Here is a 14,612-nt window from a genome sequence, read left to right on the forward strand (position 1 = left end):
AGTGGTAAAACAAATATTAGTTAGATGTGAAACGAGACAAAAGTAAAAAATGGAGTCTTTAAAGGAATATTTTCATTACATTAAAAAGGAAATGCTACTATTAAACAATATAAGCTTTCATGTAGATTTGTGAGTATATTTTTTACGCCTTCTCCCAAATATATAATAAATTTCGTTGGTTGCGAATTATTAAAAAAAACGACACACAGAAGTCATCTATAAAAATCATAATAACAAAATAGTAAAGGTTGTTGAATAAACTATTTTAAAAAACTTACTTGTACGATGTAAGCCTAGGAATAACTTGCCAAATTGTTCATTGACTCTCCCCAATGTATATCAAACTTCGTTGGTTGCGAATTATTAAAAGAAAACGACGCAAATATGCTCATTTCAGTATCGTACGAACGTAAATGTACGTTTCATAACTGTTTCCACAAACTTTTATTCCTGAAATAAATACTGACTTTTAGCATCCTTTATATGTTATATTATGCATTGCTATTCAACTGGGCTTCTATTTTCTTCTTAATGATTTGTTAAGTTTTTTTATTCGTTGATATATACGCATTTTAAAAAAAGTTTTTGTATGCCCATGCTGGCACTTATGTGTGAGGACAGTTTTAAAAGTTTCTCCAAATAATTTGGAATATTCGAAATTTTGTCGCCATTCAAGTTACGAAATACAGATTCCATCTGTTTTATCAAATTTAGGAAATTGGTTGTTGGCTTTGTTAAAGCACCCTTCCATAATTCGTCGATCCATGTAAACGTAGGCTCATTCGAAACATGTTCCGTTAAGCCTAGTTTACATACGATATAGCCTGCTATATATTGGGTAGTCGAAAAAGTCTTTTCGTATTTTGTCAATAGATGTTGTTGGAGTCATATATCTCCAGTGCTACCAATCACCAAAAAAAATTAAATTCGGAGAATTTGAAAAAAATTTATAGCCGTTCAAAAATGAGTGAAAATAATGAAGAAATTCGCTATATTTTGAAATTTTTGTATAAAAAAGGGAAGAATGCCACGCAAGCCACCAATGAAATTTGTGAAGTTTACGGAGACGATGCTGTATCAGTTCGTGTAGCACAACAATGGTTCGCTAGTTTCCATTCTGGAAATTTCGATGTGAAAGATGCACCTCGCTCCGGTCGACCTATCGTTGAAAAAGTCGATGAAATTATGGAAAAGATTGACCAGGACCATCACATAAGCTGCCATGACATCGCTAAGGCACTAAACATTCATCATCAAATGGTTTTGAACCATTTAAAAAAGGCTGGTTACAAAAAGAAGCTCTATGTTTGGGTACCACATGAACTGTCTGTGAAAAATTTAATGGACCGAATTAACATCTGCGATTCCATTTCTGAAGCGAATGGTAGCAGGAGACGGAAAGTGGATCAAAGACGACAATAATGTGCGAAAAAGATCATGTTGCAAGGGTGGTGAAGCTCAACAAATGGTCGCAAAGCCAGGATTGACGCCTCGAAAGGGTATGCTGTGTGTTTTGTGGGATTGGACAGGAATCATCCACTATAAGCTGCTCCAGCCTGCTCGAACGATTGATTCTACACTTTACTGTCAACAACTGATGAGATCGAAACAAGCAATCGAAAAAAAACGGCCAGAACTCATCAGCAGAAAGGGCGTCGTCTTCCATCAGGACAACGCTAGGCCACACACATTTTTGATGACTCGGCAAAACCTGGGAGAGCTTGGTTGCGAAGTTTTGATGCATCCACCATATAGCCCTGACCTTGCACCATCGGACTACCATTTGTTTCGGTCAATGCAGAACTCCCTTAATGGAGTAAAGTTGGCTTCAAGAGAAGCCTGTGAAAATTACTTGTCGCAGTTTTTCGCCGAGAAACCACAAAAGTTTTGCACTGATGGAATAATGTCTCTAGAAGAAAAATGGCAAAAGGTGGTCGACCAAAATGGTACATATTTGGTTTAATAAAGCTCATTATAAATATTTATAAAAAAAAATTAGTTGAAGTTTGATTAGAAATACGAAAAGACTTTTTCGACTACCTAATATTCTAAGGCATCTTAGTGCAAACCATTTAATTTTCTTTTTGTCCTACTTCATTAGGAAATGTCAGCTTAGTGGAAAACATAAATTCCTCAGAAACCACCTCATCATCACTAAGGAAAGGCTTTAAGCGTTCCGTTGAAAGGATGGATTCAGTTTCATGCGTCTCTACGTTTCCACGAGAAGCGAAGTTTTCCATATTGCGGGCTATAATTAAATCATGTTGATAAATATATTTATGTCAAACATTTACTACATATTATGCAAAAATATTACCTAGCAAATATTTCTGCAATATAAATTTGATTTGAAGTGGACTTGGGTTGTCGAACATTCCCCCTTTCACTCGCAACGCTCCAAAAAAGTGCTCAATTATATCTTGACTTAATCGCTATGTCAACATGTATTCCATGTTATCGATGTTAACCTTTGAGCAAATTATTGATCATCAGGATTTCCTTTTGAAAGGTTAAAAGCGATTGGCGTCCAAAGGCCCTTGTATTTCTTATGGTAGGTAGGTAAGATGGCAAGAGTACCCCAGGTACACTACAAGTGGCACTTACGTGCCGTTTTGATACCATAATGTGGACCACTACCTGTGAAAGGATTTAGGGAGGAGAGAAACCCGTCTACAGCCATCCAGTGGTGTTGATGCAGCGGAGGAGAGAAAAGGGATCTAGGCTGCAAAAATTTCTTCACGTCGTCCCCAAAGGGCACGCTAAGGAATCTCAAGCGCCTAGCCGCCAGAGCCGGACATTTCCAGAGAAAGTGTTCCACAGTCTCTTTCTCTGCAGGATCCCCATAGCTTCTGCAATAGGGGTTGTACGGAATTTCAAGCTTCTCCGGATGAGTACCGATCACCCAGTGACCAGTGAACACCGCAATAAGTTTGGAAATTGAATGGCGGGAGATTGCCATCACCTTAAGCATTCTGTTTCTATCTTATTGAGGCCATAGTGCTCTCGAAATAGCACACGATAAGACAGACCTCCCTCCATCTGTCTTGCGCTTTTTTTAGAAAGAAATTCTTTAGTTTCCCTTTAACGACGGCCAAGGGGATACCGATGTCTGATAAGGGGACAGCTGGAACCGGTTCTGCCGACCCCTTCCTGGCAAGCTCATCGGCAATTTCATTTTCCTCTATATTCCTGTGCCCAGGAACCCAGATAAGAGAAATGTTTCCTGCACGTTCGAGACGTTTGAGTTCCTCCTTACAGGAGTTCACGAGAAGAGAGCTGCAATACGGCGACGACAGTGCCTTGATTGCAGCTTGTCTATCGCAAAAAAATTTTAATGTCTCCCGCCCAACAGCGATCTTGAAGCATTTTGCATGCCTGGAGGATCGCGAAGACCTCTGCTTGAAAAACGCTGCTTGTTTCCGGCAGTTTATAGGAGAGCGAAATGCTGGCTCATTTAGAGTAAACCCCCGCTCCCACTCCAGACTCCATTTTGGATCCGTCAGTGAAAACAGAGATATCCGGACCGACACTCCCCTCTTTCCAATTTTGCCTGCTCGGAAAGATAGCCCGAGCACATCCCTCAAAGCACAGTTTGCAGATGGAGAGGTCAGTGCGATAACAGAGAAGGAAGGGGAGATGCTACTATGTCGTCTCCAAAGGCCAATCTCCTTCAGCCTAATAGCACTCTGAGCAGCAATGGATTTAACCTGCAGATCCACAGGAATTAAGTGGAGTATAACGTTGAGCGCAGCGGTGGGACATGTTCTACAAGCACCAGTGATGCCCACACATGCAGTTCTCTGCACTCTCTCTAATTTAGTGGTGTTGTAGCCCTTCTGAAGAGCTACCCATCAAACTAGGCAACCGTATGCCAAACCATTAAGTTGTACATCCAAAGTACTACACTTGGCTTGAGACCCCATTTTTTGCCGAACATAGATTTACAGGCGTAGAAGGCTATATTGGCCTTCTTAACTCGATTTTCTATGTGCAGCTTCCAGTGGAGTTTGGGGTCAAGTATTACACCAAGATACTTGACTTTCGATGAAAGAGTAAGACACTGGTTGTTAAGTCTTGGAAGCTTGAAAAGTGGAAGCTTGTATTTTCTGGCGAATAGCATCAACTCCGTTTTGTCAGAGTTGACTCTGAGACCGCAACTGGCAGCCCGTCTACTGAGTGTAGCCAGTGCACCTTCCAAAATTTCAGCCATTATTGATGGGAAGGGGCCTGAGACCATTAGGACCAGCTCATCGGCATATGCTACCACCTTTAACCCACCCCGGTTTAAGCGAGTTAATGCTTCATCCACAGCTACTAGCCAAGGGGAGAGGCGAGAGGACGCGGCCCTGCGCTGTGCGCCTATGTACAAATCTAGTGATTCTATCCCTCCTGCCACAGCATTTATTTCCCTACCACCAAGCAGGGACGAGAGAGAGGTAGATAGGTCATTCCACTGCTAGCCTATTTAGAGCCGTGAAAATTGACTCAGCCGTAATATTATTAAAGGCGCCCTCTATGTCTATAAAGGCCGCCAAGTGAATTGTATTTCTTATACATACGTCAACGTTGCTGACGAATTCCTTTTGATTTAACAAATCCATGCCAAAAGGTTTTTTCGTTGGCACTGATTGGATTGTTGAAAATTTTGAATTAAAAATGTCCAACCAGTCGTTGACAATTTCCACAAACTCCGCTGTGTCTACAGCGTTATAAACTTCATGGCCTAGCGAATAAACCCATCGTATTGCGCTTGAAGTGCTGTGTGAGAACAATTGGGCAGCCAACTTCACCTTTTGACGCCCAGTATGTTGAACTGTGAGATGTTCCTCACTTAGCTTGTGTGTTATGGAAGCATCTGACACCGACGTTAAGGTGTCAGCAGTTCTTGAAGTCAGCAGTTTGCATTTATACATGGTTCCAGTGTCGAGGAAGTGATTTCGAAGCAGTTTAAGTAAGTGCGGAATGTCCGCAAACACAAATATTTTCCCATCCACTGCTGGATTTGAAAACCACGTTTGCTCTAAGAAAAAATATATGGTTACAAAACGATATGGCAAATTTTCAAAACAAATTCGCATACCACTCGACACTTTCAACTCCTTCCACAAGGACTGATTTCCTGCTCCCATATCTGACACAATACCGACCACTATAAACCCGGACTCTTGAATTTTAAAGATGAGGTTCTCAAAAATTGCCTTTGTCATTTTGCAGTCGTACGCACAGAAAACCGCCTGCTTCCATGAAGACTTTAGTCCACGTACAATGGCTAATTGCATGTAGTTGCACGGTTTGCGAATGATGTCGCTTGATTGGTCATATTCATAGACGGATTGTACTTTCATTTCCTCGAAGCACATTTTGCACAGTCTATATGCGACGGGTATGCCACTCGCGACTCGCACGACATTCAAGGAGAAATCCAGTACTCCATCATCAATCTTCATCTTTTGCAACCATTTTCGAATCGTGGATTCGCAAGGGAACGGAAAAAATTTTTTACACAAATGAACATAGGCCCTTGGAAGATATTTACAGATTTGCCAAAGAATATGGAAAATTCTCACAGGACTACCTATCTCTATTTCTGTCTCTATACTTTCATATCCTTTCTCTGATACTTTTCTCCTTCCCTCCTTGACTAGAGCTTTAAATAGAATGGGCTTTTTAGCCTGAGTGTTTTAGGAGCCACCAAATCTCCTGGTCCTCCTTCGCTCGACCTTTTCAAATTTCAATTTCAAGCAGGGTCGTGGTAATCATTTGCCTGATGCTATTTTCCACTATTAACGGCATACCCTTTAAAGAAACTGAAATAAACATCCGATCATTTATATTAAAAAAAAAAAACATTTTTCTTTGAATATGAAAATAACACCTCTTATTGGAAAACCCTTTACAATTGTTCTTCAAAAAGAATTAGGTTAGGTTAGGTTGGTATGGTTGCCCAGGGAGTGGGCACACTTGGACGAAGAAAGATTCGTCTTTTGTGGTACCATTGTGAAGGAGGTGAGGTGAAAGGGAAAGACCGATGGGATGCAGGGAGAGGGCGGGAGAGGTGGTGATGGGATGGTTAGGAGCGTGCGTATTACGAACGATGACTATGTTTGCGTCAACCGCTTTGTGCTGCTGATGAAATTCATCAGATTTTTAATGTCAGCGCTAGCTATATCAGCAGGCGAGGCTAAGAAGTAAGAGCCAAGAGCCTGGATCTTAGCCCCGCCAGAACAGGGCAGCTAAGGAGAAGGTGCTGAGATGATTCCACCTCATTCTCCATACATCTAGCGCAAAAAGGACTCGAGGTGATTCCAAATCTCACAGCATGCATTCCTCGCGCATTGTGTCCTGTGAGAAAACCCACTAGATTAGAGAGCTGATATTTTGTCAGCCTCAGAAGCTCGCCCGAGCGCCTCCGGTCCACACGTGGCCAGAACACGCGAGCTTACACGTTTGTAAATTTGCCCAGCGCTCGCTGAGTTGGCGCGATGCCCATCTCTCCAGGAGCAGACCACAGGTAGTCTCTCCCTTCGCGGGGAAATCACCTCACATGTCCCTTGTCTGGCCATCTCATCCGCCTCACAGTTTCCCACAATGTCGCTGTGACCGGGAACCCAGATGAGGCTGATGTCAAAGAATTCGGACGCAGTCGAAAGTGAGGTCAAGCATTCCTTGACCAATTCCGAATGCACCGTCATAGACCCGAGGGCCCTTATTGCCGCTTGGCTGTCGGAGTAAATATTTACTTTCCTGACTGTTAGTACGCTAGTGAGCAGCCAATCAGCTGCTTCCTTGATTGCGGCTCCCTCTGCCTGGAGCACACTGCAGTGGTCCGATAATTTGAATTTGAGTCTGATGGGGAGCCCCTCGCAAAAGACTCCTCCGCCAACCTTTCCTTCCAACTTCGGTCCATCCGTGAACAAGTTCACCAGGCCCTGCCCCCAAGTGTAGCCCCCCGTCCACTCTTCCCTTGACGGGATGTGAGTGGTGAATGTTCCGGTTGGACTAAATGAGGGTATACACTGGTCTGTTGACAGAGGGATGAACTCAAAGTTTCTACTTGAGTGCCCATAAGTGAGGTTGAGCTTATAGCTCCAGCCCCTCAGTCTGGTTGCGGTACGTGTAGCGGCAATTCTGCCTGCGATGTCTACGGGTACCACATTTAACATTGCGCTGAGCGCCAGAGTAGGAGTCGTTCGAAGCGCCCCACTGATTACAATGAGTGCCGACCTCTAAACTCTCTCCAGCTTCTTCAAAAAGTATTAGAAATAGATAATTTACAAATACAATATTATAACTCATGTGTATTTGAGGATACAAAATGCGTGCGTATATTTGACACAGACGTGCAGGTGCAGGAATGCTGAACTTGCTCAGAAATCAAAAATCTGCAAATCAAAAGTATTAGAAATAAATAACTTACAAACACAAGATTATAACTTACGTGTATTTACAGGTGGTATACGCGGCTGCCGTAGCCGAATGGGTTGGTGCGTGACTACCATTCGGAATTCAGAGCGAGAACGTCGGTTCAAATCTCGGCGAATCATCAAAATTAGGAAAAACATTTTTCTAATAGCGGTCGCCCCTCGGCAGGCAATGGCAAACCTCTGAGGTCATTTCTGCCATAAAAAAGTTCCCTCCATTTGCGGAACAACATCAAGACGCACACCACAAATAGGAGGAGAAGCTCGGCAAACCCCCAAAAAGGGTGTACGCGCCAATTATATATTATATTATATATATATATTATATATATATATTATATATATATATTATATATATATATACGATGCTGGAAATCTTCAATTGTTATTTTGGAATACTGCACTTGCGCACCAGCAAATAAAAGCTTTTAACAACAATTTATTTACGATTTACGTATTTACTTACTCGAATGTGTCCAATTAAATAAACGGTTTTTAACGAATATGAATAAAGCAACGTGTCAAAAATTTAAGCAGTGTTGTCGACCATATAATTCGCACCAAAAGTTTAGTTTTTACTACAATTCTAAAGTTTTTTTGTGAAAGATGTACTTTTTTTTTTGTAAAGAAGCAACACGTTTTCAAATAAGGATTTGTCAAGAGGGAGCGAGAAAGCTGCTTACTTACCTAACCTTCTATAATTGAATCATCCTCTCCGCTGTGCCATTTAGCTGGTATTTCACTAATAAATATAATATGTACTTACAAATGTGCTTACCCTACCAATGGTGATAATTAATGATAACAAATTTTAAGTAGTTTTCGTTTGTAATTTAAGAACGATAGTTATTCGTTATTAACAATCATTGTGATTATAATCATTCACCCACGAGATATTTCTTCATATTGTCTCGAAGCCTCGTATTCAATAAACACAAGTATCCGCTACGTAAATGTACCTCTTCCCCCTCGCGTTTAACAAAACAATTCTTAATTATATCCATATCTTCAGCATTATTTGGGTCCACGGAGAATATTGCGGCCACTCGATCCACATTAATTTGGTTAGTTTTGCGATCCAATGCACCCAATTTCTCTGCCACACAATCCATTTGTGAGTTTACCTCTGGTACATCCGGATACTCTAAATTTAATAGATTTACAAAGTATTTACTGGCCTTGGGGTTTTGAATCAAGCATTCCAGGCGGTACCTTGTGAGTTCTTCACGAGGTATTGATTTGACTTCGGCATATACCTAGAATGGAGTGAGCTTATAAATGTCCTATTTTTCAAAAAAAATTAAGTATCCTTTGTTTTTTTCAGTTTTTAATCATGTCACTACAACAACAATACATACCAAGCCAAACAGGGCAATTAGAAAACCGTAGAATTTCATTTTTTACTTCACGACTTTTACGACTGATAGCTTCTAAGTGAAATGCCTCGTATTTATACTCACCGAAATCTATTATCTATGCATCTTATAAAATCGATTAATCAATAAAGATTAAATAGAAAAAAATAATCTCATTTGCATTGTTCGCATGCGGTTGCATTGTGTAGAATAACAAAACATATTTAAAAAAAAAGTCTTTTGTGTGCCTGTGCGATAGGCTAAGTAAACAAATGCAAATATTTTTTCTAAAAGGAAAGCTCACAAAGGAAGTTAAGTAATTGACTCAAAGTCCGATTAACTTTTGTACTTAAGGTTTCAAAAATATTTTCCAGGGTTATCTGTTGGTGGTACGGGCTTGCTCTGCCTTATGCATATCGATCATTTGCCGTAAGGGTGTCATAATCCAAAAAAAAAATACCAGTCTAACGGTTAGACGCGATAGAAGTGAAACCTTCCGTAAAACAAACTGAGAGGGAATGAGACGAAGGCAGCATTAGGAGCGGGATAATTATAGGTTCATTATAATATTGCTATAAAGTTCATATTTTATTTTCTTCATTTTATTATTATTCATCCTCAATGTTTTCAATTTCAACAAATGATATGAGTGGCTTATGATAGCTAAAATATGATACAAATGCTTTGGTTTCGATGTTGTCAACATATCTTTGAAATACCGCGTCAATTGTTGTTCTTGATCGTGTTGTCGATTCAGTTCGATTGTTACACATTTTCAAATTGTATGTTGTATTGAGAAAATCAATTAAAGGGACCGCTGTGCCCAATGCAAAATTTACGTTAAAATCGCCACTTAAAATCATTGGAACTTTATCGTAATCTTTTCTAAGTATCCGCGATACTTCTGGTGTATACTTTATTAAATTTTCGTGAATGAATTCCGTGATGCTATTTATTGATTTTTTTTCTGTCGATATTCACGACACTTTTCTGCATTATTTTTCGGCATAATTGCGGTAAACATTTAAAAATGAAAATATTTACGAATATAAAAATACGGACGCAATACAGCACACGTAGCGCGTATATTACACAGACGTACTAACATACACACAAACATTCGTAGGACGCTTGGTTTGAATTTTTTATACATATGTATGTATGCTATACTATGGCCTAGCCTATGTACGTACATACATATTTGTGTTCTGAACTTCCAGCAAAACAATGCTTATTAATATACACATATGCATCTACAAACAACCGCACACACAGGCCACTCACTTTATTCCTGTAAATGCGTATGTCGTCCAAAGCTAAAATTCTATGCCTAGCGACTACAAGAACAAAATGCATTAATAGGAGCAGGCGTAGCGGCCATCATCCTAGTTGCCATAGCGCTGAACAATCGCGGCGGCGCCGAACAGTTTCAACTATTGTACTGTGCAACAAAAACTCATCAACAAAAAATTGATTTATAAATTCGAGCTCATAGTTCTAAGAGCAAGTACTTTCATTCATAAAACGAGCCGCCCATATGCTAATTTTCTCGACAATTCGAAAATAGTCAATATTGGAATATTTCGCGTAGAATTATTTGCCAATATTCAATTTTTGTCAAGTCGAGTGCCCGCGGCTCCGTAAATATGTTTGCACCCATATATGTATGTAAATATATGTTTCTAAATGCTCGAAAACCGCAGCTGCCTGTTCAAGGTTACTGTACATTAGGCCGGGTCGATTTGTGGGAAGGCAAAAAAATCGCCCATTGCTCTGTGAAAATCATATTCTAGGGATCAAAATAAGAAATTTTGCCGAAGGAACCATACCTCTAAAACGATTTCTGATGTCCCCCAATATGGGTCGAACTTTTTAGTTTCTTTTCTATAACTCACATTCATTCATTTACATATGTTCTGACTAAATAAATTTCTTAAGAGAAAAAATAGATAATGTTATAAATAAATAAAAATAAAGAAAAAACATAGCCATTTAGCTGATTTTTTCATGTAAAGGCCAAAAATGGTGATATTTTGAAATTGGGGGACATCAGAATTCGTTTTAGAGGTATGGTTCCTTCGGCAAAGTTTCTTATTTTGATCCCTAGAATACGATTTTCATAGAGCAATGAGCGATTTTTAAATCGACCCGCCCTACTGTACATGCAATGCTGTGCCTACGAATGTGCGCTGTGCCTATGAATGCGCGCTGGATTTCTTGAGAAATTTTACCGTATGTTTTGCTGTGGCGAGGCACATATGTACATACACACAACATATATACATATATCTGCATATATACATACATATATAAATTCACAAATTTAAATTTGCTTATGCCATCCTTCTGTGTGCCTGGTAATGAAGCATTTTCTATACATACATATATATACGTATATCTTTTTTCTTCTTCTTTTTGGTGTCGCTTTTTCGTTTCACTTTTTCTCAAATCACTCCCAACGATTCTAAAGAAGTTTTCACTTCAAAAAACCAAAGCGCCGAGAAAAGCGGATGCAAAGTTTTCAGTTTACCATGCCTTCCCAAGTAACAGTAGAGATTTATCTTCAAACTTTTACACAGCATAAAGAAAGAAACCGTGGTCACTTTGCACACTTATCAGAAAAATTCTATTTTTGTTTTTTTTTTTTTATACGTGGTGTATGCAAACTAAATTTTTAGTATTTTGCACCTGTTTCATGTTTGCCTACTTTAAGAAATAAATACATACATACTCTGATCAAATTTCATGGTTACTGTTGGATCACCCTAATGTAATCGACTAAACAGCCGTGTAAAAACCTAGCCTTTTGTAAATATACATTAAATTTAACCCTTTTGCATCATTCGACGGAATAATCCGCGAACAAAGACTTTCTCTTATCACCAAGAGCGCAATAGCCCGCAATTTTTAATAGTAATTATTCTTTTTTTTTTTTGGGTAAAGTAATTTCGGTAATCCTGTAACATTCTTTTTCATTAGAACAAAAACAGAAAAGTCTTGCCGGTGCAAGGTATTTTGAGTACATCGCGCATTTTCTGCTATGTTTTTTAGGAACTTATTATCATTTCTCTTTATTATGATAATATTGGCATGGCTCAATTACGTATGGAACAAAATATCGGCCAAATGATCGCCGTGGCCTCTGCATCACACCTCCATCCGATGGTCCAAATTTTCGATGACGCTGAGGCATAATTGAGGTTCTATGTCGTTAATGTGCCGAATTATCTCATCCTTTAGCTCTTGAAATGTTGCTGGCTTACCGACGTACACCTTTTCTTTCAAATAACCCCAAAGATAGAAGTCCAATGGTGTCAAATCACATGACCTTGGCGGGCAATTGACATCGCCGCAATGTGAGATTATTCGTCCATCAAATTTTTCGCGCAAAAGAGCCATTCTTTCGTTAGCTGTGTGACAAGTGGCACCGTCCTGTTAAAACCAAATATCGTCCACATCCATATCTTCCAATTTGGGCCATAAAAAGTTCGTTATCATCTCACGATAGCGAACAATATTCACAGTAACTGCCTGGCCGGCCTCATTTTGGAAAAAATACGGTCCAATAATGCCACCGGCCCATAAACTGCACCAAACAGTCACTCTTTGTGGGTCCATTGGTTTTTCGGCAATCACTCTTGGATTATCATTCGCCCAAATGCGGCAATTCTGCTTATTGCCGAATCCACTGAGGTGAAAATGTGCCTCATCACTGAAGATGATTTTCTTTGAAAACTGGTCACTCACTGTAGCCATTTCCTGCCACCATTCTGGCCATTGACGACGCTTGAAATGGTCAAGAGGCTTTAGTTCTTGAGTGAAATGCACCTTGATAGCGTGTAAATTCAAGTCTTTATGCATAATCTTCATCAACGGCAAGCGTGAGAACTGCAATTGTTGGGCACGAGGACGAGTTGAGGTTGACGGCTCTTCAACCACTCTATCGCGAACAGCAGCAATATTTTCTGCAGTACGAGCTGTACGAGCATGCACTGGTGTTTTCACATCTCCTACAGACCCGGTTTGCTCAAATTTTTGCACAATTTTTCCGATTGTACGCACCTTTGGACGATTAAATTTACCGAAAAAATCACGAAGTGCGTGATATACATTTTGATTTGAACGCCCGTTTTCATAATAAGCCTGATTAACTTTAACGCGTTGCTCGATTGTGTATCTTTCCATGGTTCAAATTGAGTTAGTCTGAGATTGAAAAATATGAGATGAAATGCAGAAAACGATTTGACGTGTAGGTGTGGTTCATATTCAACATTGGCCCTTGAAATTTAACCACCCTTTATAATGATTATAATCACAACTCACAATTCTCTCTCTCACATTTGTCAACTAAATAGTATTCGCTGATTGCTAATAAACCTCTCTCTAAATTCTCTGAAGTGTAGCGCAAATAACGCCAACGTTCTCTGTGTAGCGGCCGTGCTTTTTGATTTTCGCGAGTTCTCGTTTGTCTTTTTCAAATTAGTAATTATTGGTACCGATGAAGTAAGTGACGCGAAAAGGACTGGACATATGTATTTTAAACAGAACTACCCAATTATTCGTATACGCAGATGACATAGCAATTGTCAGCAAAAATATCCATGGTTGGTTTTTCGCTCATTTAATACTTACAGATGTGCTTACCCTACCTACCAATGGTGATGAAGTGAGTGATCAGCACATGGCAAACATTTTTGATTCATAGGCTACTTATCAGACATTCATGCAAATGTTTGAAAGTGAACTACTTCGATCTAATTGCTTGCTCTGTAAAATCATTTATTTTAATACGAAAAAAAAATAACTCAAAGATGGTCCACATTTTAATTAAGATACCAAATTTTAAGTAGTTTTTGTATGGAATTTAAGAACGATAGTCATTCGTTATTAATAATCATTGTGATTATAATTATGCTCCCACGAGATATTTCTTTAGATTGTCTCCAAGCCTCGTATACAATATACACAAGTATCCGGGACGTCCATGTGCCTCTACCTCCTCGGAATTAACAACACAATTTTTAATTATATCCATATCTTCAGCATTATTTGGGTCCACGGAGAATAATGCGGCAAGTCGTTCCACATTAGGTTGTCCAGTTTTGATGTCCCATAAACCCAATTTATCAGCCACACAATCCATATATGAGTGTACCTCTGGTACATCCGCGTACTGTAAATTTAATAGATTTACAAAGTATTTACTAGCCTTGGGGTTTTGAATCAAGCATTCCAGGCGGGAATTTGTGAGTTCTTCACGAGGTATTGATTTGACTTCGGCAAACACCTAGAAAGGAGTAAGCTTATAAATGTCCAATTTTTCAAAAAAAAAATAAGTATCCTTTTTTGGGTTTTTAATCATGTCATTACAACAACAATACTATACATACCAAGCCAAACAGGGCAATTAGAAAAACGTAGAATTTCATTTTTTACTTCACGACTTTTACGACTGGCAGCTTCTAAGCGAAATGCCTCGTATTTATACTCACCGAAATCTTTTATCTATCCACCTTATAAAAGAGATTAATCAATAAAGATTAAATAGAAAAATATAATCTCATTTGCATTATTCCCATGCGGTTGCATTGTGTAGCATAACAAAACCTATTTTATAAAAGTCTTTTGTGTGCCTGTGCGATAGGCTAAGTAAACAAATGCAAATATTTTTTCTAAAAGGAAAGCCCACAAAGGAAGTGAAATAATTGACTCAAAGTCCGATTAACTTTTGTACTTAAGGTTTCAAAAATATTTTCCAGGGTGATCTGTTGGTGGTACGGGCTTTGTCTGCCTTATGCATATCGCTCATTTGCCGTAAGGGTGCCATAATCCAAAA

General features: G+C 39.2%; 2 protein-coding genes across 2 annotated transcripts; both read right to left on the reverse strand.

The window, feature by feature from the left end:
• Positions 1-8,230: 8,230 nt before the first annotated feature.
• Positions 8,231-8,876, reverse strand: LOC129247931 (uncharacterized). Its single transcript, XM_054887308.1, has 2 exons — positions 8,780-8,876; positions 8,231-8,677 (listed from the first exon to the last, which is right to left on the reverse strand). The coding sequence occupies exons 1-2, from the start codon at positions 8,816-8,818 to the stop codon at positions 8,300-8,302; spliced, it is 417 nt and encodes a 138-aa protein (XP_054743283.1). The 5' UTR covers positions 8,819-8,876; the 3' UTR covers positions 8,231-8,299.
• Positions 8,877-13,529: 4,653 nt separating this feature from the next.
• LOC129248233 (uncharacterized) lies at positions 13,530-14,268 on the reverse strand. The gene is made up of 2 exons (XM_054887701.1): positions 14,167-14,268; positions 13,530-14,063 (listed from the first exon to the last, which is right to left on the reverse strand). Exons 1-2 carry the CDS (start codon positions 14,203-14,205, stop codon positions 13,686-13,688), a joined length of 417 nt encoding a protein of 138 aa, XP_054743676.1. The 5' UTR covers positions 14,206-14,268; the 3' UTR covers positions 13,530-13,685.
• Between the last annotated feature and the right edge of the window lie 344 nt (positions 14,269-14,612).

Source organism: Anastrepha obliqua, chromosome 5 (assembly GCF_027943255.1).
Source record: "Anastrepha obliqua isolate idAnaObli1 chromosome 5, idAnaObli1_1.0, whole genome shotgun sequence".
In the NCBI taxonomy this organism is placed as follows: domain Eukaryota; kingdom Metazoa; phylum Arthropoda; class Insecta; order Diptera; family Tephritidae; genus Anastrepha; species Anastrepha obliqua.

What these genes read in the sequence shown, in the direction of transcription:
- LOC129247931 (XM_054887308.1), bottom strand. Translation starts at nt 8,818, where the DNA reads ATGAAATTCTACGGTTTTCTAATTGCCCTGTTTGGCTTG. An exon ending in TAATTGCCCTGTTTGGCTTG is followed by an intron (nt 8,678 to 8,779) that starts GTATGTATTGTT and finishes ACTCCATTCTAG; the next exon opens with GTATATGCCGAAGTCAAATC.
- LOC129248233 (XM_054887701.1), bottom strand. Translation starts at nt 14,205, where the DNA reads ATGAAATTCTACGTTTTTCTAATTGCCCTGTTTGGCTTG. An exon ending in TAATTGCCCTGTTTGGCTTG is followed by an intron (nt 14,064 to 14,166) that starts GTATGTATAGTA and finishes ACTCCTTTCTAG; the next exon opens with GTGTTTGCCGAAGTCAAATC.